Here is a 25,834-nt window from a genome sequence, read left to right as displayed (position 1 = left end):
TTAAGAATTAACTTCATTACTTTTCTTTTTTGCTCAAGAGAGAAACAGGCCCTGCTACAGACCTCTATTGTCTATTAAATAAATTAAATAACTTCAGTCACCTCAGTTAACTCGTCAGACAGACACAGTTTTATCTGACATTGTCCCACAGTCACCCCAGGCTTGAGCTTTTGCTCTAGAGGGGCACTCGTTCCTCCTATGTCTTGTTTGTGTTCACTCTGTCTCCTCATCTGGAAAACTGTTCTCTGTCCTTCCCAGTGACTCATGCTACTGGTTTTCAGGGACTGTCCTCTCTAAGAAACCTCCCTGAATGGCTCACTCTACAGGACCTCACTGGGCCCTGCCACAAAGGGTCCTGTACACACACCCCATTTCTGTTTATAACAATTTGGCAGTTGTCTAGAGGTTTCATCATCCATATATATCCACCTTCTACTATACCACTCTGTGCTGTGAAAATGTCCTGTTTTCTCCTCCTTTTTTTTTTTTTTTTTTTTGTCTTCCCATGGTTTAGGTTAGCTTGAGACAATGCTGCACACAGTAAATATTCAGAGAATTCTGTTAAGTGAATGATGATGCAAAACACATTATCGGCCCTTCTATTGGACCCAGGCTGTTGCCTAGGGAAAGAGAGTTTGGAAGCATCTGTATGATAATGGCTTGCAAGGCCACCATCTCAATTTTTTTCTTCCCATCCCAGAGGAAATCTAAAGGAAATGGGTAAATGGCCCTAAGGCTACAACCATAAATTTCACAAGTTGAATCTAATGAATCAAGTGAGCACTGTAGCGGATTGATGTTTCAGCACAGAAATGGATATGAGATCTTTCATTGGAATGGAAAAATGAAAAGTTCTTCTAAGAACATCTTAGGATACTTTCAAGATGATTTAGCTCTTGATAACCTGGTAAACTTCAGCTTGCAGAACTGCCTTTTCAAAATGCTTTGACTTAAAAACTCAATTGATTAAAAACCTGCATATCTATGGATATATGTACGTTAGTGTATATATATTTATGTGCGTGTGTGTATATATGTGAGTGAGTGTGTGTGTGTATATGTGTGTGCTAGAAAGAGTTGGGAGAGCACTGCTGTTAAAAATTGGCATGAAAGAGTTTATTTGAGACACTCAGTAAGTTCAGCAATTTCTAGATACTTACCTCTGAGGTACTAGGGCTCTTCTGGATAACTTTGAAAATGTTTACAAGAGCAATATGAAAATATCAAGACAATGATTTCTTCCACTGTGGTTACACATGCAAGTTATGAGCATAATTTACCATGGAGGCCATAAATAAAGATGAAATCTGCCACGAAATTGCCTGTATAACATCTGAATCATGTTATGACATGAACATTTAACACCCTCAAGGACTTCCTAAGAAGTGACACTAAATTTGACTTACCATATTTAACTACATTATGAACAAAGGTTTGAAGAATTCCATAATACACAGAGAAATAAAAATGTTGAATTGTCTACATAGTCTTTTATAACACACTCAATATAATTTTTGAACTGAATGTAAATGCAATAGCTACTTAACTATGGTTGCCATTTTGGTATTTGGTAATTGTGGAGTTTATAAAGTTCAAAACGAATGTGCTTAACTATGCCATCTCTGGAATTTATGTACATACCCTAGTGTAGCCCTCACATCATCCGTATGAACAGAATGACACTACTCCAAGTAGTCATTATGAGACATACTAAACCATTCCTAGAAAGTTCTGCCCACTATACTGTATTTACCATACAACTCAGCCGCTAATGATTTGCTACCATGTTTTTTCTCAGCCACCCTATGTCTTCTTTGTTCCCAAGAATTTTTATTCTTAAAATGCAGTAAATCCCCAATGAAGTCTCTAAGGAACAAATTACAAATTCTTTCACTAAATATTTTGTTTTATTCTCAAACAATAGCATACTAAAATTTCACTTTTGATCCTAAAACTACCAGCCAAAAAGATTTCAAAAAAAAATATTTTTTAATTACAAACCTGAGATCAACAGATCACTTTTTCTCGCTGTTTCTCTCACTAACTCCCTTTTTCTGTTACTTTTCCAGTCTTATATGTCAAGGATTCAGAACCAAGCTTTAAATAACACAAGCAACTCTGGTCTGGTGGGCTGCAGACCTCTAGCTCTCAGGGAAACCGACGGCTCTTGCTAAGTCTTGTGGTTGGGTCTACTCCCAAGACCTTGGGCCTGGTGCTTGTTCTAGGTTTTTGTTCCCAGTTACCAAGCCCTGCATTCTCTGACTGCCTCCCCTTCTCAGTCCTTTTTCATCAGCTCTATTGTTCAGGTAGCGGGTGGGTGAAAGGCAAGGAAATAGAGAACCTACGCCAGCTCTACAGCGTAATCTTTACTAGTTGCAAAAATAGGCCCTATTTTCTTTTAAGGGAGGATAATTTAATTGGTGCTGGAGCTCTCCTACCTTGGATAAAATGCAAATAATAGTAGAAATATGAGACACATATTTTAAAGTGGATTCTCTTGTATTCTTTAATTTTTTAAAGAAAAAATCTGAAACTAATATTCACTGCCCTAACAAAAAGTGAGAACAAAATTGGAACACAGAAAAATAGAAAAACATCATCAGTTCCTTATTTTATATTTAATAGCATAACGAATCTAAATTCATTTCTTCTGGTAAAGAACTCAAAGCTGCTTGCATCTCAGGCTAGAATTTTAAAATTTGTTTATGCAGAAACACAACTTGAAAAAAAGAACCTTATTTTTTTCTGATTATAAAAGTATTACATGCTCATTATAGAAAAGCTGGAATACACTTGCTAATAAAGAAAGTCTACTCATAAAAAAAACACAGACACCATTACTGTTGTTTTTCCTAATGTTTTTCCTATGACCGACCATACGTGGACTTCTGAATAGTCTGTCGATGGTTGAAGGAAATGCTATTATTGTGAGAAGAGGAAACAAACTATAATCAGGCACTTTCACATAATATCTACAGAAGCTGAAATGAGGCACACTGATGAAAAAGTGAAGAAAACTACATGACTTGAAGGAAAACGCTCTTAAGCACAATCTGGCACAGTGGGCTCCCAGCTGTGAGAATGCTGACTTGCAATTTGGGGTAGAAGGCTACGGAGGGAATCAGTCTTTGCTAATGGTGGTTCTCCCAAAGGTATGAGGGTGGGGATGGTGGAGGCTGGAGGACACCATTGCAGGAGCACAGCTGCTAGAGGCTAGCAAGCTCAGGCCAGGGGGAGGGACCATGAGAAGGTTTCCACGTCATGGACCAAAAGACCAAGAAAGCTAGACCCCATCTAGACACGAAACCTTTCTTTTCCTAGAACATTCCTCTTGAAAACTTGTACAAGTTTTATTAATATATGCCTTTGGGAAATTAAACTGGAAAGTAATAAAATAAACAACAAAACTTTATTATAAACTCTGGATCAAAAGGTTCACTATTTTACTTAATGCTTTGGGTACGAATTTTTCCTTTAATACAAAAGCACTTAAAAGAACTATTGCCAGATAAAGTTATCTTTTTTTCATTATCCACGTCTGAATTAAACATAAAGATTATTTATGTCAAACAGGAAGCCCTTATTGGTTTCTCTGAGTCAGTAAATTTCAGGAAATTTAACAGATTTCCATCTTAATTTGAGCAAAACATAGCTAGTAAGTAATTATGGTGTAGTAGAATAGCACAATGTATTCAAAATCCAAATGCAAATCATTTTAAGATATTTTGGACTATCTGTAGCATTTTGAAGTACCACTCACTGCTAGAGAAAAGTGAGAACAGAAAGTATCATTTAAAAAAAATGTTCACTTTAAACATATCTTAAATTACCCTTCTCTACATGTACAAGCAATTGGCACTATAAAAATGATTGTACACAATGATTAAAACTAACATTTTCAAGTTAAATTGCTATAATTGCTGAAAGCACTTACCAATGGAAAATTGGAGGACAGAGGCTGTTGTTGTATTAAGACTTGTGGTAATCTAGAAAAAGGAATATTCAAAAATAAGACAAGATAGAAAGAGAGGAGGAAAAAGAAAGTTGTGGTGGAGGGAGAAGGAGGGCAGTGAAAAGAAGAGGAAAGATAAAATCTATTAACAGAAGGTGTATTTATCCATTTGTTGGTTTACTTTTACCAATTTGTCTGAACACAGATCTATTTCATATTACCCTATGGGGAATAAAGCTGTGAGATCCTGACTTAGGCACTAATAGTACATTTCTCAGGGTTGAGAACCCTTGATAGTGGAATCTGCTAGGTGATCATTTGAAGGCATATAACACAGCCTGCCCCTGCCCCCTCCACATGCTCCCCTCCATCCTATATCAACAGATCTGGAACCCAAAAGGAAATGCCATAAAAGCCTATCAAACAATAGTTTGGCGATAAATTAAGAGCAAATGGTGCAGAGTAAGATTATTTTGAAAAGTAAATAGAATTATGAAGACCTTAAAGGCACAGGGTTTCTTTTGGGGGTTATGACAATGTTCTATAACTGAGTGTGGTGATAGCTGCAAACTCGGAATATACTAAAAACCACAGAATTGTACACTTTACCTGATGGATTTCAGGGTATGGTCATTATTTCTAAATAAATATGTTACCAAAAAAAGTAGAATAGAATTATGAACCTAGAAATATCCATAATTTCTAAAAGCAACATTTCTGTTTCCTAGTTTCATGAAGAAGCAGGCTTAAACAATTTTCCTCTCCTAAAAGAGGAACGGCATATTACTTAATTTTATTTTTAACTATTTATTCATTTATTTATTCATTCATTCATTCTTTGGAGGAGTGACTTTGACCCATAACAGATCAGTTGAGACGAGAATTAAGGTTCTTATCTTCAATGACTCCCTTGTTGGGTTCTGGAACCCCATATTCTAAAGTCTGGGATGCCTCACGTGACTCCACCCTGTGAAATAGAAAGTGTTCCATTGTGTTTTCTCAGTGACAGAAGCAGTGGGCTTTCTTCCTTTTGCTTCTTATCCTACTGTCATCCTTAAGAGGTATCCCTGCACTTTGTTAGCACCCTGTGATAGAATCCATAAATGCAGAAAGGCTAAGTGATACTAGCCCAGTTCATGAATTCCTGCCCAAACTAAAGGACAAGCTAGAGAGCAAGCCTCTTGCTCTCCCAGAATTCAGTACAGATGTGGATATCAGGAAATCAGGTGTGTGCTTCCTATTTCTACAACACAATTAAGAAAGTTGACTTGAATATGCTTTGAAGGCATGGCTTTAAAATTCAATGAAGAAGTAGGAAAGTTAATAGATGGGAGGGCAAGAGAGACCTTTGATAAATTTTCCAGCTGTCAGAATCAATATCAGCTCCTAGTTTATCTAAACAACAGCAGCAGAACTCATTGGGGTCTGGGTGTCAGAGGAAATTCTCTGAATATTTCATTTAAATCCCTCATTATTGCAGATTATCTGCTAAAGGACAACTAACTGGCCCACCCTGCCCTATAACTGTTTCCTGCCCTCTTTCACTTCCTCAGAGTCATCAGAGGATATGCACCAATAGATTTTTCTTCAAATAGCTAAGATACTAGCTCTTTCTCAAGATTCCTTTAAAAGAAATCTGTTTTTCTCACAGTTTTTAGTGTAAGCTCAACAATTTGTCCTCACAGGTTTCCACTTGGACAATCTGATCTTAAAATACAAAAAGGCACATATGCCAATAGAGAATTTTTTTAATTTTTCACATAAATAGAATGAATACTCTTTTCCCCTCTGATTTTATGCAACTCAATAGATGTGCAGGATGAACTATGAAACACTGCTGAATATAAGTTCTTTGAAACAACTGTATTTCATAAATTAAGAGCACCATGGCTATTGCTACTGTTAGTATATTAAATATCCTGGAGAGTCTTAGATACTTATGGTGTAATATATGAGGCTTGTGCCACTGTGTGATCAAGTTCCACAGTCATGACTTCTACTAATGAACAGTAAGGGAAGTAAAATACTGCCAATTTTCAAATTACATGTGCTATCTGAGGGTGACCCTAGACTTCGATTCATCATTGATTCTAAATTATTTTCCTCACCAGGGAAGCTAAGCAGTGGTGGGATGGACAACTCTCATTTCTTTTCCCTTATTCATTTAGTGTTTTAGCAAAAATGTCAGCTACAAGAATAGGAAAAAGAAAAAAGTAATAAGAAGTACTGCCTTTTAAACCTATTCACTTATATTAACAATTAGGTTATATATAAAATTATAATTTACAATTGGGTATTATAACTTATTCATTAATCTTCAGCTCAAATACGTAATTTTAGTCTGCAAGGTTATTAAACCTTTATATCTGGCATTCAGAAAACTAAAGGGCCTTTTTCAGGGTTTTTGATGAATAATAGAGCAACTATGAAAGATGTGAGGAATTTTTTTTTTCTACTAAAATCTTAGTGCTCTCAGTGCTTTTAAATTACCAAATAGACCACAAACTATAGAGAATTAGCCTGAGAACTACACGAATCTGAGGAACCTGCTGTCAGGCTGAGAACTCAGGACATGGGGATGCAAGGGATGCAGTTTTCCTTCTTATCACCTTCCTTCTTCTTTCATGCTGCTTCCTAGCAAATTCTTACTGGGTTTTACTGGGTTTAAGCCTAAACTCACCCTTGTGACTAAAATGCATTTTCCAAATATATGAGAATACTTTAGTAAATACTTTCTTTTTAAAAACTGGAGCGTGACATAACAAATTTGGTTTTAAGTTTTCAGAGATCATACTTTCTCTTAAAGAAATGGGTAAATTAATTCCTCTTTACAATCATTTTATACCAGTGAAATGAATAAAGTTCAGTGCTCCTCCCCATGAAATATGCAGACTTTGCTGGGTTATACAAGAGGTATAAGGCCTACACAGCAAAGAACAGTGAAAACACAAATGTCTGGTATGCCTGTTGACAGCAGAGTTCTCCTCTCACTGATCTTGGTTTTTATCAAAATGAAATGGCTATTTGAATAAATTCACAAGGTGGAGATGCTTTTTTTTTTTGGCATTTTAAAGGATAAAGCCTTAGCCTTCTAAGGTTCTTTGCCTATGGGTGATTCACAACTTCAATAAGAATTGGATGCATGAAAAATAAGAAGGCATAGTTTTTAAAAAGTGATACTTTGGGTATAATAACTTTCATCAGTTCTTATGTAAAACAGTTTTGACTGGGTGCAGTTCTGGAGTAGCATGCAAACATTTGATTTCTAGTGAACATAACAGCATGCTAACTGACAACTGAATTCCTCACTCTACATCTACCAGATCTGTCTTCTGTAAACACAGCTTGGGTACAATACATATTTTGCCTGTAGGATACCAATACAGTAAAAATTATTGAAATTTAGTAAAAGTTGCTCTAAAATACAGATGTCATCTCCATCATTCCCAGTCTATCTCTTTCTTTATTTCTTGACTTTATAATACAAGTTCATCTTAAGGAAACACTTATATTGGGAATATAAATCTGAATATGTTTTCTTTTTTCTTAGATGAAGAAAATTATTTTCAATATATTCATTTTTAGTTGAAAGGAGTGTCAACTGTCACATAAATTATATAACACAAATCAAAACGGGACCATTGGGTATAAATAAATGGGAATATAGTGTAACAACAAGGATTAAATATATATGAATCAAGTAAACTAGACATTTCAGTTTTTATGCTATGTAAATAATTTTGGCATTTAGTCTTAGATTCTCAAATATTTCCTATTGGCCAGTAGAAACAAAAAGGATTTGCTAAGCATTTCCAAAAACATGACTAAACAGGGAACATTCTAAAATAGGCATTAATCCTAAATTCAAATTAACTACGGTAAAAAATTTAATTTTGCTTTAAGGTTTACAGATAATATATTCAGTCATAGCGTACTTAACATACTAGCAAATCTATTTTTTAAAGAAAAACTTTACTACCAGAGTCACATCTGTCTGCAGGAATATTATAACACCTTCTGAGACTTGAATTATGAGCACCTATTATCTTAATTTGCATCCAATTAATTCTGTTTGTGTTCTAATTTCAACTAAAAACTCTTCAATTTATCAATGTTCTGAAGCTCATATCTTTAATAAATTAAATGGATCTATTGCCATGAAAGGGGTATTCAAGCAGCATAAAATAAGAACCATGTTACAAAAATTAATTGACTTTCACATTTTGATAACTAAATCTTCTTTTAATTGCCTACCTAGTTTTTTTTCCTCCCTTTACTGTGGAAATCAGTCTTTTGGCAATTTTTTAAGTTAATGATTTTGAAACACAATGTATGTCTTTAGGGGTAAAAAATACAACGTGTTACTAAAAGCCCTGTGATACAGAAGATGTGGGAGGAAAGAAGGAAAGGAAAAAGCACTAAATCTCTAGTTAAAGAGCAGAAAAGCAAAGCATAAGTGATATTGTAATAAGAGTATTAGGACAAAGGAATTGAGCCAGAATATAATCCCAACTGCTTTTATATCCTTTTTCAAAAATGTGGGATGAATATAGTCTTAATGCCAGAAAGAAATACCAAGTAACAACAAAAGGCTCATTAGCCACCTGCTGACAGCTAATGATTTCATTGCTTTTAATTTAGAATGTTCATGTTTCATTCTGCATATGCCCCAAGAACTTATCTTTGCAAGAAAAGGCTAATAAGTTTACAATGAAGGACAGTAACCTGCTCCTGAATAATTTGGCATAAACCAAAATTTTCTTTTGTTTTTTTTTAAAATGGCTTCAGTGTGCTCTTTCACTTTTTTTTTTTTTTTTTCATCCATCAAAGGTCCTCTGTGGTTGGGAACAAAAGTTTAAAAATAATGTGAAAAAAAAAAAAATAATGTGAAAAAACTGCTCATCTAACATTTTCAGATTGCAAGGAGAAAATAGGGATAATTTTAAGAGCAAAGTTTTATATAACATCTTAGATGTCACAAAATTGTTTAGACATGATATACATATATATATGTCCATACATATTGAATATATCATGTCATACCCAAACTTTCAAAAAAACATCTAATCATAGTGATGCACATGTTTAATGGGATCAAATGGTGCTGCCAGTTGCATTACTGTATTCTTTATTTTTACATTTGAAAATAGACCATTAAATCACCCTCTCAAATTTGTAATAGGGCTCATAAATAATATTTCAAAATTTCATCTGAACTGAAAGGGCGTAAGAGAACCCTTTGTTGGCAGAATGCTCAGTAAATACTGTGTGTTTGGAATACTGTACACAAGCAGCATATACTTACCAATTCTCTTGGACCATATGGCTCACAGAAGGTGACAGCATTGCCATGCATAATTGCACCACACTGTTCTCCAGTCTCACAGTTGTTACATTCAGCCCTGTGGGGACACAGAACATATTCCCAGTCTGAGTATTAAGTAGGACAAGGTAAAGAAAGATGTAAAAATTATTTTTATTCAGCTTGAAACAACATTTTATGGAAGATAATATTATATATATTGCTACATGGTTAAGGAGACCTGAAACCTGAACTTAAATCCCAGTTCATTCAACTTACTTTATTGGGCAAATTATTTAACTTCTCCAATTTTCATTTTCCTCCTCTGTAAAATGAGGATAATAATAACACTGACCTAAGTCTTATATGTACATTGTGACAATTAAATGAGCTTATATAAAACACCTAGTATAGAACCAATTATACAGTATGCATATACTGCCAGATATTATTAGTAATTACATATAATATACACTATGTCCAGTACAAAGATGTTTGTAAAAGATACACAAAGTAATATTCATTTATGCAATGAACAAAAACTGTGTATATCTGAATCAGAAGATATTTTATAAATTTTATATCTTTTTCTCTTGAGTTATGGTCAGTATAAATGTTTAAACTGTCTTCAAATAAATTTCTATGTGTGTGTGTATATATATATTACCATGTGAAACATATTGAATTAGACTATATTTAATCCACCATTAATAAGAAATATACACAAATACTAATTCAATCAAATTTTGGATACTGACTTATTGAAAATAATTTAATTAGTTGCTTTACTTTGTTACTGTAAAATGAAGTGGTTAATAAAACCTTAGGACAGGCATCTCAAAAATAATTATTCACATCTTTGTAGAAATTGCAGGTATGCATATTCTGGATTTGACTTTGCACACTTATAGTAACATTGACAATGCTCGGAATCGTGACGTTTCAACCTACAATTATTACACACCTAGCATGTAGAAAGAAAGATCTATGTTTCTTCTGTCTGACCCTCAAACCACATGAGAGCTGTATTTCATGCAGAATGAACATTTTTAAAGACTTTCACATTCCTGGTGCCAAACACTGTGGAAAGGGCACTATGCCCTTTGCTTCAGAGAGCATTCTATTATGCCCTTTCAGCTGTTTGCTAGTTCTAAAAAGAGAGGGAGAAGGAACTCCCATCAAAGTAGAAGACAATAGTGTGAAAAGAGACCAGGTAACCCATAAAGCCAAGAGGCAGAGGCACAGTAAGTCAGTAAAACCTTGGCAAAATATAAATACTTCTTATATGTGTACTACACTTTTGACTTATATTTCCATACAAGATCAACAATGTCAAGAACCTTTAATTCTTTTTTTAGGTAAAACAGAGCATATTTTAAATATGGAATTCAAAATGTTAATATCTCATAGCATTACAAATCTTAGTAGGAGATTTAAATCTTTGATTACTTGGAGCAAGATTCTACTAAAATATTCTTGACATTATAACAGACATAGTTACTGCTTCACAAGGGTAATGAATATGTTTCTTGTATCACCATTTATCCTGCTGAGTTGTACTCCATGAATACACATTAACTAAATGAATGAATATAAGACAATTTCATATATATATGGCTGTTATTAAGGTATGAGGTGTAAAGCAGTGAGAATAGTGGTTGACACATTAGTAAGTGAGCTATTATTGTTATTAGAAATTGCTCATGGATTTCTACTTCTGTCAACTGCTCCAAAACTAGGATATGAGAGTTTTTTCTCTGCACAGAGAACCTATTACATGAACTTCTTGCTACTATTTCTTAATTTTTTATACTATAGATGTATTTTTTCCCAAAGAGAGTGGTTGCAATAAAAGTAAAGAGAAATAGCACAAAAATTATAGTGGGCTTCTTACTTTAGTGACAGATGAGGATTACCTGACTTTCAAGTCATTGTGAAATGACTTGAGGGAAATGTCAATTTAACAGATAAAAAAATTAAAAGAATTTTCAAACCTCATAATGGCTATCTGCCATTTGCCTGCAATGACTCTAAACTAAAAGCATCATTGTTGATGTGAAGTCTAAGGCAGTTGTTTAAATTTCCATAGCAGGCATTCTATCTATAAATGCTGATCAGCAATACCCAAATCACCTGTATAACATAAAAATAATATCTATATGAAATATAGATATTAAAAATCACCTCCCCCATAGTTTTGATTCCATAGGATCCAAGTGGATCCTGGATATCTCCAAATTGCTTAAAGGTATATAGCATACAGCCTGCCATTAGAAAACCAGTGAGTCGATGATCACTGTATGATGTGTTTGGAGAACAACTTCTATCTCATGGCCTAACAGGAGTTAAAAAATCAATAAACAGAATAAAAAAGAAAACAGATGCAGCTCATCCCCCATTTGGCTTAACAACCAGTCTAGACCTTTCTCTTCTTCATTGTGCTTTGTAACTCAAGAAATTTAAAGTAAAATTTATAAAGGCAGTGGTACCCTGTTGAAGAAACAAAGATTTATAATCATTACACATTACCTACTGTGTTGTTAGTTGGAGGCAGAATGCCTTTGCCAAGGATTGGTGGGACAAATTTCTCAGCTTCCTGCCAAGGTCTCTTTAATGTCCTTTGCTTAAATTTTTCACAGTCTGACTGGATTTGTCAATGTAATGTATTTTAATTTACCCTGAGTACCCATTTCTCTGGGTGGTCAAATCCAACCCTCTCTTAGCTGCCAGTGGTGTTACTTATTCATTCATAATTCATTAACTCATTCTTATATTTAACAAACTTGTCTTGAGGCCCTAACAGGCACCATGCTGAACTTTAATGGTACAAAGACCAGCTCCTCAAGGAGCATACATTCCAGAAGTAGAGGCAGAGAAGTAAACACACAATTACAGTATACTGTGCCACTGCAAACATAGCCATTTATTGCATTCTATTATGTGCCATATACTCTAATGCCAATTTAAATCTCTCAGCCTCTCTATATGTATCCTCATTTTACTAATAAAAAAATTGAGCTTCAGAAAAGTTAAGCAATTTGCTCAAGGTCACACAGCTGCTAAGTTGGCAGAGATGGAATTTGGACACAGGGTTTATTAACTCCAACACCCATGACTTTCTCCATTGGTCCTTACTCCTTATAAAGGAGTACGCACAAACTGTGATGGTATCTAACAGACATGGTAAGTAAGCAAAAACTTCCAAAAGACTGGTCCGAGACCAGTCTTGAATGAGAAATAGGAGTTACGCAAGCAAGGAGGAAAGGTGAGGGTGTGATAGGGCACAGAACACACAGAGATTAAGACATATGAGGAGAATTGCTCATACAGTAGGTCTGGAACCATACTGGTCTGCAGAGAAGGGATAGGTGTGGAGGTGGGGCAAGACGTAGTTCTGGAAAGTGGGGACCAGGCCATGGAAGGCTCCATGTGCCATTTACTATGTGATAGGTGCTGTACTAGGGGCTCTGCAAACAGTGTCTCAATTAATTCATATAAAAGTCAGCCCCCTAATTTTATCTCTACTTAGAGGACGCTAAAACTCAGAATAATAGAGATTAAATTATTGTCCAAGGTTTTACAAGTAGGTTATAGAATTGGGATTCAAAGTCAGGTTATCCCATTTCCAAAGTTATGATAGAGAGCCAACATTTAGAAAAATTCCTCCAGCAAATGGATTAGAGGTAGAAAAGGCCAGGGGCAACTGATAATCCGAGCAAGATATAATAATGTCTTGGAATAAGATGAGGATGGAGAAAAGTGGACACACTCTGAAGTATTGCTATTCAATAGAAATGTAAAATGAGCCACCTAAGTAATTTCCAATTTTCTAATAGCTACACTAAAAAATAAAAAGACGTGAAAATGATTTTAGTAATATATTTTAACTCAATATATTAAATTATTATATTTTCACATCTAATTAATATACAAATTATTAATGATATAGTTTACAATCTTTTTTTATACTAAGTTTTCAAATTGTGAGATGTATTTTATACTTATAACACATCTCAGTTCTGATCAAGCCACATTTCAAGTGCTGAACAGCCATCTATGACTAATGGCTACCATACCAGACACTAAAATTCTAGTCTTGGAAATTGCTTTCTGGATATGCTGGCAATTGGAGATCAGCTGACATTATACACATCTGAACTTAAATGAAAGGAAATTGGTACCAATATGAGAGTTTAGGATCTGATGGAAGTCATGGGGGTGGGAGAGGAGGGTTTAGAAAGTGAGAAGAAAAGAGGACCAAGAACAGATCCCTGGGGTACAATCATACTGTTCTTAGTCTGGTTTCTGGAAAACTTTGACAGGCATCATGACCTTCTAGTGTATATACATTTGGGTCCATCTCTCCTGACTTTTCCATGATTATTGGCAGTGAGGTTTATTTCTATTCAATTTTCTAACTAACCTGTGCTAGCCCTCAAGGTGGATTTCTTCATAGTGAATCTATAACATGACATTCCTAATATTTTTTCTATCTTTTAAAGTAAAGCACTGTATGACTACAAATATGAATGCCATTGTCATAAAGGAAAAAGAGAGATGATAATTTCATGCTACACATAATGATCCTGATGGAGCGCTGACAGTACAAACATTATATGATGGCCATGGCTTCCCAGAAGAAAATGGTGTTCCACGTCAGGGAGACAAATGGGAATTTAGAGAACGGTCTCTTGTCTAACAATTTAATTTGGTTGAGTGGAATTAGGGACTTAAGCCCAAAGGGTGTTCTCTGTGAAGACTGATAGTAGTCTGAAATTCTACTCTTTCCTTATGAAAGAGTTCTGTGAATTCTAAAGACTGGGGGTCAATGTGCTGGATGATGAGTGGTTCAATTTTCTTCAGGCTCAGAGCAAAAATATGCTCTGTTTTTTTCCTGACATTTAAATCTGCGGCTTCACAAATGACTTTCTTCTACTTTCTCTTTCCTTCATGAAAATGATGGGCTATGTAAAGTTAGGTAACATTTTCTTCTTCAGGGGTTAGTGGGAAGAAAGAAGTTTTAAATGATCTAGAGTAAACAGACTTGTTTTTCAATTTAAAAAGGAATGTGACCTCTCATGTTAAGGATTAGCAATAGATTTTTTTTTTTTTTTTTTTTTTTAGCAATATTTTTCATTTATTTTTCCTCATTACAAGAGTAATACTTGCTCAGTTTAGAGGACTTGGAAAATACAGAAAAACATATGGAAGGAAATAAAGTCATTGGTAATCCTGGCAGCCAGATAATCACTACAGTTTGGTACATTTCCTTCTAGCAATTTCTGTGTATACATATGACTTTCAGTTAAAGAAAATCAAGACCATGATGTACGTAAGTTTGTGTCCTTTTTTTTCACTTAATATTTTATGGGCATTTCTTCACCTCTATTCTTTGAAAACATTTTTTTTAATGGCTGCAAAATATTCTGTCATATGTAGGCAGCACAATAATTATTTTCCCATTTTTGGACATTTGTTTCTAATTTTTTGCTATTACACATAATGATGGAAGTAAAAAATTGTACCTAATTTTTAAATGAAATCTGATTATTTTCTAAGAAACACAATTCCTCAGATATCACACTATTACCAGATAAAAGGATTCAAACATTTTAGTCTTTAAAGATTCTTGACATTTACTGCAAAATTGATATGTAGACAAGTTTGGATAAAGTCTATGAAAATGCCTATTTCATTGCAGTTTCAGCAGTCCTAGGTACTGGCATTTAAAACATCTTTTATAATCTTTACCTATATTGACAGGATTCAGATCAATGCATAATAAGTAGAAATCCTCTTAGCCAATTTCTACCCCCCACTCCCCACCCCCCGATTATTGGAGTAATCTGACTCAACATTACCTTACCAAAGTACTGATGCTATACTTGGCTAAATATTACTTGCCTACTACTCTGGGACACCTGTGAATTTCTCTGCCACAATTGTGTCCTTTACCAAAATGTTCAGGCCAGGTAACTTCACACATTTCTTTAAAATAAATGAAATATTAAATAGTTGATTCAGAACATTCCTGCCAGTTCAGTAATTATTTTGGCAGAGGGACTAATGCCATTTCCTCACAATTCTTTTCTTCCTCCATTCTTAAGGGTAAACACCTGATTTTTTCTGTTCTAGTATAATAGCACCAGGGCACTTACATATTGAAATGCTTAGTACTTTACTTCATATTTTTCATTTCTCCTTTACGTTACAATGAAGGCATTGGGCCTTTATGAAATCACGTATATATATACGTTATTTATATATGTATTTCATTTTAAGATAGTTTGAGAGGAGGGATATGATTTTACAGAGTTATAAAGGGTTGCTAGGTCTGATGTGGTTGAGAATCACAATCTTGGCTCTACTCTTTGAGGGCAGGAAATGTCTTATTTATTATGGCACCCTGAACCAACTAGGTTCTCGATATTTAATTTTGCCTGTTGCAGTGTGTTTATGCCTACCCCAAAGACCTTATTTGTTCCTCCATTCTAGCAGTCTCAATTTTGATCCAGTATTTAACCACATGCAGGCAACTTGAGAAAATATGATCCATCTCAGTCAGAGCGGTCCCATTTCCTTTGCCAGCAATTATAAACAGGCAAATAATCCACTTCTGGTGGAGAGATGAGGGGAAGTCTGCTAGACAGCTTTGGGAAAAGTTTTTTACCCCTCATTTAAGAGACACACAAGGAACAAATGGTTTTCTTTCAATGGCCATTGCAGATCTACGCGTGACACTTGGAATCATGGTAGGTGTCTGTAATCATAGTATTATTAGCCAAAAAGAAAATGCTGAGGATTACAGGCTGAGAAAGATGGAAAGAATCTGGAGGTTCTTGTTATTACTGAACGCTCCATCAACCTATTCTAGAGCCAGTCAACTTATGTGCTTGTTACATCAAATAGAGTTTTTTCTTATTGCCAGCAGCAAGTATGTTTACTGATCCTTACTCTGCACAAACAGTTGTGTTACAGAAGAGTATTTATATACACTCTGTAAAATTCTGGTCAGAATGCCATTAAGGGAAGCCATGAGTGATTCTCTCAGCCATCAACTCTTAATTCAAACAACTGGTATTAAGAGTTCCAGTCTTAGCTGTGTAGGACTCATGGGAGACTGCCAATTTATTTTATGTTAACAGTAAATGACACAGTACTGCTGTCCAGTAATGAAAAACAAGAATGAGAAAACATTTTTGGTGCTTTATTTCATCCTTTCATATCACCACTTGTCAGGTAAGTTAATTTGGAAATAAGGTTTCCAATCCCTAGCAAAGCCTGGCAATACAATACATTCTCTCTCTCTCTTTTTTTTTTTTCAATGCATGAGGTATACAAGTGGACTTAAGGAGTAAGCAAGGGAGAAGGCTGGAAATAAGGTTTATATGATAATTTATGAATCTAATTACACCCCCCCATTTTCATAATTCTAGTACTCAATACATGAAATTGGTTTTCTTCAGTTCCTACAACTCACCTTTTCATAATTAGCCTTTCTTCCTTCTGCCCATTATCTACCACAATCCTTTATTCCTTATTTACTTTCCTCTTCCCATTCTTCTATACTTCTTTATCCACGGAAATTATCTTTTTTATAGGCAGTACAGAATTAAAATTATTCCCAGTTCAGAATGAATATGCAAGCCCTTTCACATCCTTGTAGTACTCCCTGAGAGCAGCCTTTTTTAGAAAGAATGTGCTGGACAGAAGTTTGCAATTAAACATAGACTTATTTACAATTTTATTTTATTTAACTTCATAAGTACCCGTATTTGTTCGAACTGGTCACATAAATCCAATCCATCTAAAAAGGAAATGTAAAGAGCTTCTAGCAGTGCTAGCACAGTTGGCAAGGCCTATCCAAAGATCTTTCATTAAAGTTTGCAAAAAATTGAAATGTAGTTAAACCATGAACTAGATGTTTTTATTCTTAAGACCATAAGAGATTTTCAAAATCACTTTGATTTTTAAAACCAAATATGAGTCACAGCAGGGAAGATCATTTAGCTGACTTCTGATAACTATTACGTTATCACTGAATATAATTGATAATAAATGGTTAATGGCATAATGCAGACCTTGGGATAGAGACTCTTCAGGAGTAATGTAAGTACCACCTGTGCAGGAGTCACCTGGCTGTCCCCAGGGGAGTTATGTGCTAAAGACCTCCTCCATTGCTTACTCCTCACTGTGGTAATCAGGCCTGAGAGCTGAGAGGATGATGTTCAAACTTGTCCAAGGATTTTACAGGAAATTAGCAAAGGAGGTATTGTGAGGTACTAATATTTGAGACACAATCTAAATACTAAACATGATGATGAGATCTTGAGGACTTCAGCCTATTTATATTGTCTTCAATTTATTAAAGTTATTTTATATGTTTAGCCTTTTTCATAGGATAGTTGTAAGGATTAAATGAGATAAAGCATGTGACAGCCAAGTCCAGTGTCTGGGTATCCAGTAAATAATATCCCCTTCCTCCTCCTCTCCATCCTAAAAAAATGAAGTTAGTTCTTGAACTTTGGAAGTACTTTATAAATGAACAGAAATTGGTTTTTCTATCAGCATCCTTGTCAGCATGATTCTCAATTGCTCCCAAGAGGAACTTTTCTTTTGTAACACAATTCTTTATACTGTTTGAAGTACACATGAGGTTTCATTTTTGTTCAGTGTTTTCCTTACTTTTCATTGGGAAAAGTTATTTCTGAGGAATGTAACCCCAGAAGATATCCACAACAAAAACATGTTAAATGTTTTTTTGAAAATGATGATTCAAAGAAAGGCTTAAAAAATGTCTTATTTAGAAGACAGATGAAGGCCAATGCAGTGTCTGAAGGGAACTGTTCTAATTATTACTTCAAAAGTAAAGTTACAGAATTACATTCAAGGGCATAAGATAAAAGCACTATTTTAAAACCAGAATTACTGAACAGTTAGGTGAAGTAGGAAAAGGAAATGAACTTAAGAATAATTTGAACTAGGACAATGATCCATTAGTCCTCAATGCTTTTGTTACATAACTACCTTGAACCACACTGTTTCCTTTTTGTCCTCTACAATGTCTTCATTGAAATCACAAAGACGTAGTCTCATAGAACTAAATAATAGTTATCATTGTGTTAGGATTCAAAATTTCAATCCAGTAGCCATCAGGATCTTGAATAAATGCCAGGCCTTTCATTTTACCATCATCAGGTTTCTTTACAAATTTGATTCCCAGTTCTTCAAATCTTTTACAAGCACCATGTACATCAGGAACAGCAATTCCAATGTGACCAAATCCTCGAGGGTCTGAATTGCCATTGTGGTAATTCTGAGTTGCATCATCTTCAGTACCCCAATTGTGTGTCAGCTCAAGTGTAGCTTTTCTGGAGAATACCCATGCTGTTTTTTCATCTTTATCTTTAGGGATGTCATTTTTATCCTCATAAGCCAAGAAATAGAGTGAAAATTTCATAGTGGGAAAATCTAATTTTTGAAGTAGCGTCATTCCAAGAATTCTTGTATAAAAATCTAATGACTTCTTAGGGTCTTTAATTCGTAGCATGGTCTGCTGCAATAGAAAATCCTTGGTGCTGGGGTCCGCATCGGAGCAGCAACTGAGGGCAGCCTCGTCGGTAAGGCCGGCTGCGGGCTGCGGTTCTGCCATAGACGCACTGCTGTATCTCAAAGAGGACGCGGGAACGAAGAAGCTACCAACACCTAGCAATAGATTTTTGCTCTGCCTAATAGCATATTTCCCAATATAAAAAAGAGCATAAGAATCTGACAAATACCATGATTCAGCACATGAATCGCCCACGTCAAAAAATATTCTGCCATGAACAGTAGGAGCAGATGACATTTTGAGGGAAATGCTTGCTATCCCCAAGGACCACGCACATCCTTGATGACCCTGAATCTATTGACCCCTCTTTGAACATATTTATCACGTGCCAAGGTTTCACATGAAACCTACCTATTACTGGAATTCACAGATCACTGAACATTAGAGTTAGAGGGGACCTGAAATATCACCCAGTCTCTTCACAAATAAAATAGGGCCAGAAGTCAGGCCCTTGTCTGGTATTCTTCCCACTCCACCCTAACACAACCGCTAAGAGCCAAAGAATTCCAATTCTAGAAGAACAATGTACATTTCTAAGAAGGTCTGTCATTATTTTCATTGTTAGTGTTTATTGTGAAAATCTACAATGGCTTTTATTAAAAATCCTTTTCTTTGTTTACAGGATAAAAGGATTTTGTTTTGCTAACGAAATGTACAAAGAAAAAGAGAAATGACATGGATTTCATAGAAAACATTGAGTGAATTTGCTGGAATGAAGTACATAAAATCTAATTCAATATTCCTTGGGCTATGTACATCCTTAGAGAGAATTCACTCCTATCTTTTATAGATATGCTACTTTTGAATAACAAAAACATAAAATAATCAGGATATAAAAAGACAGGTACTTGCTGACCAACAAACAAGGATCAAACTATAAACATAAAAGAAAAAGAAATGCTTTGAACCAGGGTTTTGTTTTTTGCTTCAACAAGCTCCTTGGTAGTTTGAAGCTTGTTATGTTTGGTCTCAATTCTTTTATTATTTAGACAGTTGTTTTTGTCTTGGGACAAAGAATTACATACGATGTGCATTTGAGCTATAGAGAGTATACTTCTGGAAGTATAATTATGTTCTTAATCCTGATTTCAAAATTATTGTCATGAAAATCTGCCAAAGCACCCGTTGAATAGGCACGGAGAAATCAGAGGTGAAATGTCCCTGGAGTCAGGGGCCTTTGAATTCTGCAGTGACTCAGGAGGCTTTCAGGATACAGGAAAGGGGAGGAGGATTAATGAGAAAATTTAGTGCCTTTGCACGACTGGAGAATTATGAATGGTTGGTGGTGACATCATGCCGATAACAATAAATAAATCACAATATTTTCTCAAAAGCAGTCTAATGACACAGCTCATTCTTCTTTTAAGATCACAGTGAAATCATTCACCCTTTAGCCAGGCACTCTGGTGAAACAAGTTAGTCACCTGGAAACTCAATGACAATCAGTTATCATCAAATTCTCATTTGAGATACATGCCATTTGTCCCCCAGACTGAAGACATCAATAATTCATTGCCTCTGAAGGGGTCAGGGTCTGGGGCTCAGCCCTGAAGAAGCAATCTGGCATTCTATGAGCCAGAATTTTCTATTCACCAGCATTTCTGAAGAGAGATATTAAAATAATTTTAACATTTTTTCTGAGTATAAAAAATGTATAGATGCATTGTAAAAAGTTATTTAAAATTAGAAAAAGAAAAAGAAAATAAAAATCTCTTGTAATTTCCTGACCCAAAGATAACATGTGTCTATACCCAGGCACAGGATTACACTGTTTGACCTGACAAAGTCTGGATGCTTGCAAGGCAAAGTGAGGCCAGATCAGGGACTTGGTGAATTCATCAAAGTAAATGGAACTCTGAGGGCCATTTATAGCTGGGCAGTCTGTTGACTTCTTCTGTAGGCACCTGAGCTCTTTGAATCTTCCATTCAAACCTCAATAACCAGAACATTCAACTTTTGACCATATTTTATGATAAAGAGACTAGGTTTTATAATAAAGATGGTATGACTATTTGCTTATAAGCATTTTACATGATCATTTTCATAAACTGAACAATCAAACTCGTACAAAATAAATCTCAAGAAATCCTATTATCTCTGTAAATGTGGGATAGTTTTAGAAAAACAGCAAGGGAAGTTCACTTTTAAGACTGAGAATAATATCACCTTCAACTATGTCAAGGTTTTTTTCTAAGGAGCTAACACATATTTTAAACGTGAAAATGAAAAACTCCATTTATAGCTCATTCTTTCGTATTACATCTCACTAAGGAAGGTAAGAGAACTCTTCTTATCTCACTAGGGAGTTTAAAAATGTGATCTCTGTTAACAGGTACAAAGACAAATATCATTTGGGTTAAAAACAGCCCCTTTAAAATTTTACTACTGCACCTAATATTTTGTCCTCCTACTATGGTGAATTCTACTACATGCTGCTTGAAGAAATATTTCCTTGCTTCAAATATACTTGACATTTAATTCCATTGAGTGAGCTCCTATTTCTGTCATTTAAAACTGAGATTAAAGAAGGAAATAATAAGCCTCCAGATTCACACCTTATTTTATTAGTGGGACACCTCCTGTTAACCTTTCTATTGCAGAGGGAGTTTTCCCCAGAGCAATTACATCATGTTAGGGAAAGGAGGGGGAGGAAGAGAGAGGGGAAGGTTAAGGGAGAGTTTTGTAATAAGAAGAGGAAAAAGTTATAGTGACAGAGTGAGAGAAAGAGGAAAGAGGTGAAGAAATCAAAAGGGAGGAAGTGAGATAAAGGGTAGATGAAAATACACATAAGATCAGAACACTGGACCATTAAACTCTAAAAATCTAATTATAATTCCACGGTTCTGGCGAGGGTCTGTCATCTGAGAAATGATTTATTTGCCTTTTTCCACCTATTCACAATCTCCCAGACTGCCAGCTCCTGAAATAATATCAGGTTTATGCTACATGTCATGTCAGTGAAGCCCCTTAGGTTACATGTCATCTAAATGATCAGGAATACAAAACTTCCTTTGAAATACATCAGTGATGGTGCTAGCCCCTGGGAGCCCTGGTTAGAGCTGCCTCTTTGCACAGCATTATCTCCTAGGCTACCATCTAGGGGCCTGGTGGACTCTAAGAAAACGGATATATTTTTTCCCAATTTCTTTCTCAGGGGCATTGTTCATCAGTCTTACTTCTTTCTTATTACCCGGAGACTCCATTTATATTCTGGTTTTCACACTTTGTTTCTAAACGGTGAAGTCCTTTTTGTTTCTTGTCGTTTATTAGGAGCTCCAAGACACTAACCAACTACAAAATGCCTTGACTGTTGCTTGACTTGTTTTCTCTTATGGGTTATTAATCACTGAATAAAGCTTCAGTTACAATGTGCCCATCCTAAAATTTCAGTAATTTAATGTTTTTTTTCCAGACAATTCTTTTTCTCAAAGGAAATGGACTTTGATCATTCAAACCAGCTATCTTTTTTGCTCTATTTCTCTATTTCAGATTAACTGCTTCACTACATTAGGCTTTTTAAAAGAATACCAGATGCAGCAGTCCTTGATCTCCATTTCCCCAGTCCTGTAATACAGTCTTTTACATATAAATATGGAAATGTTCTATAGTCTTTTCTTAGTTCAAGCAATCCTATGCAATGCCAGCCACAGTAGGCTGCCCTGTAAAGTCTGAGGCTTCTGTATCATATGGCAGTTGATGAAGGTCTTCATATACCATAGGATCTGAGATGACTCCATCTGTGTTGTCCTGGTGTCTCAAGCCCTGGTCTGCATCCAGAAGACTCACTTATCTAAGATGTGCTTTCTGAAGAGCCACTCCTTTTCTTCCCTGTTCTCTGCTGAATACAGCATCCCTACTACCGGTATTGTTCTATCACTGTGCTGGAGGGAAAACATCTGTTGTCATCCAGTTGCCATTTGTCATCATATTTTTACAGTCCCACGTTTCCCATCAGAGTCTACTGATACTATAGCTCTGAATGCCTTCTGTGATCTTCAGAAAACAAGCATTAAAGAGATAACCTGTTTCAGTGAAACAAAGATTCCTCTTTGATTTTGTAATTGCTTGGAGGGCAAAGATACTTCTTAAGAAAACAATCATTTTTAAGAATTCATTCACTTTTTAGTTCCTTTAACTCTTTCTTTCTCTGTGTGTACTCTTTGTAATTTCAAGTTATGAATCAGAGATATCTCCTGTTTCTTACTTTTTCCTTATTGTTTTTCTTATTGTTGAAATTTTTATTGAGGTAAAATTTACACCTGGTGAAATACACAGATTTCAAGTGACTGTTTTTTTTTCAGATCTGACAAATACATACATCTATGAAACCCACACCCTCTCAAGATTACAAGCCCATTATCCCAGAAAGTTCCCTCATGACCCTTCCCTATTAATCCCCCACCCCTGAAACAATAAAAAACAACCACTGATCTAACTTCTATCACTTTAGATAACTTTGCCTAGTCTAGATTTCAGATAAGTGGAATCGTACAGTATGAACTCTTTAGAGTCTGGCTTCTTTCATCCAACATAGTATTTTACAGATCCATCATGTTACTGATATGATAAGTAATTCATTGATTTTTATTGCTGAATAGCATACTATTTTATAGATGTGTCACAGTTTGTGTATCCATTTTCCTGTGGATGAACACCTGGGCTGTTTCCAGCTCTTGGTTATTAGATACATTTCTCACTATGGATTGAATTGTGTCCTCCAAAAAGATATGTTCAAGTCCTAACATCCACTCTTTTGAATGAGATTCTACTTGGAAATAAGATCTTTGAAGATATTCTCAGTTAAAATGGGGCCAAACTGGATTAGAGAAGACCCTAATCCAAAAATCCACGGTGTGCTTTTAAGGAAAGGAAATTTGTACACAGATAGACTGACAGAGAGAGAAGACAGCCATGTGACAGAGACAGAGACTGGGTTATGCAACAACCAAAGAACACCACGGATGGCTGGCAAGCCCCCTCCAGAACACCACAGACTTCAGAGGGAGCACTGAAATGGATTTCTAGGCTCCAGAACTCTGAGACAATAAATTTCTGTTGTTTAAAAGCACTTGGTTTGTGGTACTTTGTTAAGGCAACCCTAACAGACTAAGACATTTATTTTGAAAAAAAAAAAATCAAAATTGTTCTCTTGTTCTTGTGTTTAGATCATGCTAAAATATTTTAACTCATAAAAAGCAACTATGAAAGTCTTGTTGAGGGACAATTAGCAACTGCCTAAATGAAACGCTAATGTAATAAAACATATTTGTGTTTGTTATATTCCTTCTAAATTTAGTTAAATGAGGGTTTTCTTTCTATCTTTTTTGTTTGTTTGGTGGCTGGGCTGTCTCTATTTGATAAGGCACCATGACACCTCCATCATCTTTTCTTTCTATCTTTTTTGTTTGTTTGGTGGTTGGGCTGTCTCTATTTGATAAGGCACCATGACACCTCCATCATCTTTTCTTTCTATCTTTTTTGTCTGTTTGGTGGTTGGGCTGTCTCTATTTGATAAGGCACCATGACACCTCCATCATCAGCAAAGCAATCATATGGAACACACTTGATAATGGGGAGTTGTCAGTAGTGCTGATAAACTGGTGTTGTTTAATACACACACTCTTTCACCCTCTCAGGTTCAATGGCACATTAGAATTGATGAAGTTACTGCTGTGGTCCAGAAATACAGCTGTGTGTAGTCCAGCATCAGGACGAAGCTCACCTGGAGAACTCTCACTCTCATCAGTAAAACTACCCAAGTCTAAGCTGTCACTGCATTCCCTTGAAGGGCTTTTGTTAATGTCACTTGTAACTTCACTTCTTATCTCTAATTCAAACAGGGCAATCAGAAACAACTGGAAGAGTGGGAAGATGAAAGGGCTACTTCCCTAGCAGAGTTCCAGAGAGATTTGGGGGCAAAGAGCAGAAGGAATCTGTGCTCTGCACATCAGGGAGGCAGGAGGACCACAGCTACATGGTAGCAGATTAGAACACAGCACCTCAAGGAAGCCCATGGCCCTGGGAGTAGCAGAACACTTTCTGTGCTCACAAGCAGGGTTCAAAACAGAGCCACTGCCCAGAAAGAGCGATTAGGACAGGGACAAAGATGTCTGTATGGACCAGTGACCAAGGGCTAGAGGAGAGGATGGAGAACTCAGAGTATACCTGCAGGAACAGGTGCCCAGGAGACCAGAGGAATATCCCCACCCTGGTCTCTGCTTTGGCATTAATAAATTCCCTAAACTTAGCCACAACACCAAAAAATGGGAAAGGCTACGCCAGAATTGACTGCAATTAAGTTTCTACCAACTTGGTAGAAACAGGACAATAAAAATACATTAAATTGGGTTATGAAGAGATAAAGAAAGTTTGGTTTCTTTGATACTGAAGCTTGTGAACAGAATTCACAAGTGCCACACTATGCAAGCATAAAAAATTTCTGGAAGGACTAACTGAAACTGCTTACAGTTGTTGCCTCTGGAGAAAGGGAATATGTATCTAGTGTGGGAGGAGGGCTCACTTCTTATTTATATTTTTGCATGTACTTTTCACCAAGTACATTTATTAATTTTTCAATCAAATCAAGTACTTAAACTAAGTAGACAGATACTACTTTCAGTACTGAATTGATGTAAAAAGTAACTTCTTGGTTCTATTATAACTGCCTTCAAATACTTGGAATAGTAACTTAGCCGGCATGTTTATTCATAATAACAGTAAAGTCAGTTTCATGACCCTTGTGGTTTAAGTACAATCATTTGTACATGAGGTGAAAACTTAGATACCGGAGAATTACAAGAAATAAGGTAAAAAAAAAAATTTCATTTCATTAAGTGAAGTTAATGGAAGTCAGTAAGTTGTGAGAGAATTTTAACTTTTAATTGATCTACTTCACCAGCATTTCACACACAGACATAACTTCAGTTTCTTATTTTCTCCTTTTGCTTGTCCTTAAAAATTACAAATTAAA

At 35.6% G+C, this 25,834-nt stretch overlaps 2 protein-coding genes across 2 annotated transcripts in view; both read right to left on the bottom strand.

The window, feature by feature from the left end:
- RELN (reelin) overlaps window positions 1-25,834 on the bottom strand; it is a 520,858-nt gene that overhangs the window by 229,265 nt on the left and 265,759 nt on the right. Inside the window, 2 exon segments of the mRNA XM_037837769.1 lie at window positions 3,935-3,986; window positions 9,258-9,354. Coding sequence (XP_037693697.1) covers window positions 3,935-3,986; window positions 9,258-9,354 — 149 coding nt within the window.
- Window positions 16,523-18,953, bottom strand: LOC119534284 (lactoylglutathione lyase). The gene has a single exon (XM_037836466.1). It carries the CDS (start codon window positions 18,904-18,906, stop codon window positions 18,355-18,357), a length of 552 nt encoding a protein of 183 aa, XP_037692394.1. The 5' UTR covers window positions 18,907-18,953; the 3' UTR covers window positions 16,523-18,354.

This window comes from Choloepus didactylus, chromosome 5 (genome assembly GCF_015220235.1).
Source record: "Choloepus didactylus isolate mChoDid1 chromosome 5, mChoDid1.pri, whole genome shotgun sequence".
Taxonomy (NCBI): domain Eukaryota; kingdom Metazoa; phylum Chordata; class Mammalia; order Pilosa; family Megalonychidae; genus Choloepus; species Choloepus didactylus.
The sequence above is the reverse complement of the archived record's forward strand: the minus strand, read 5'-3'. Positions and strand labels throughout refer to the sequence as shown.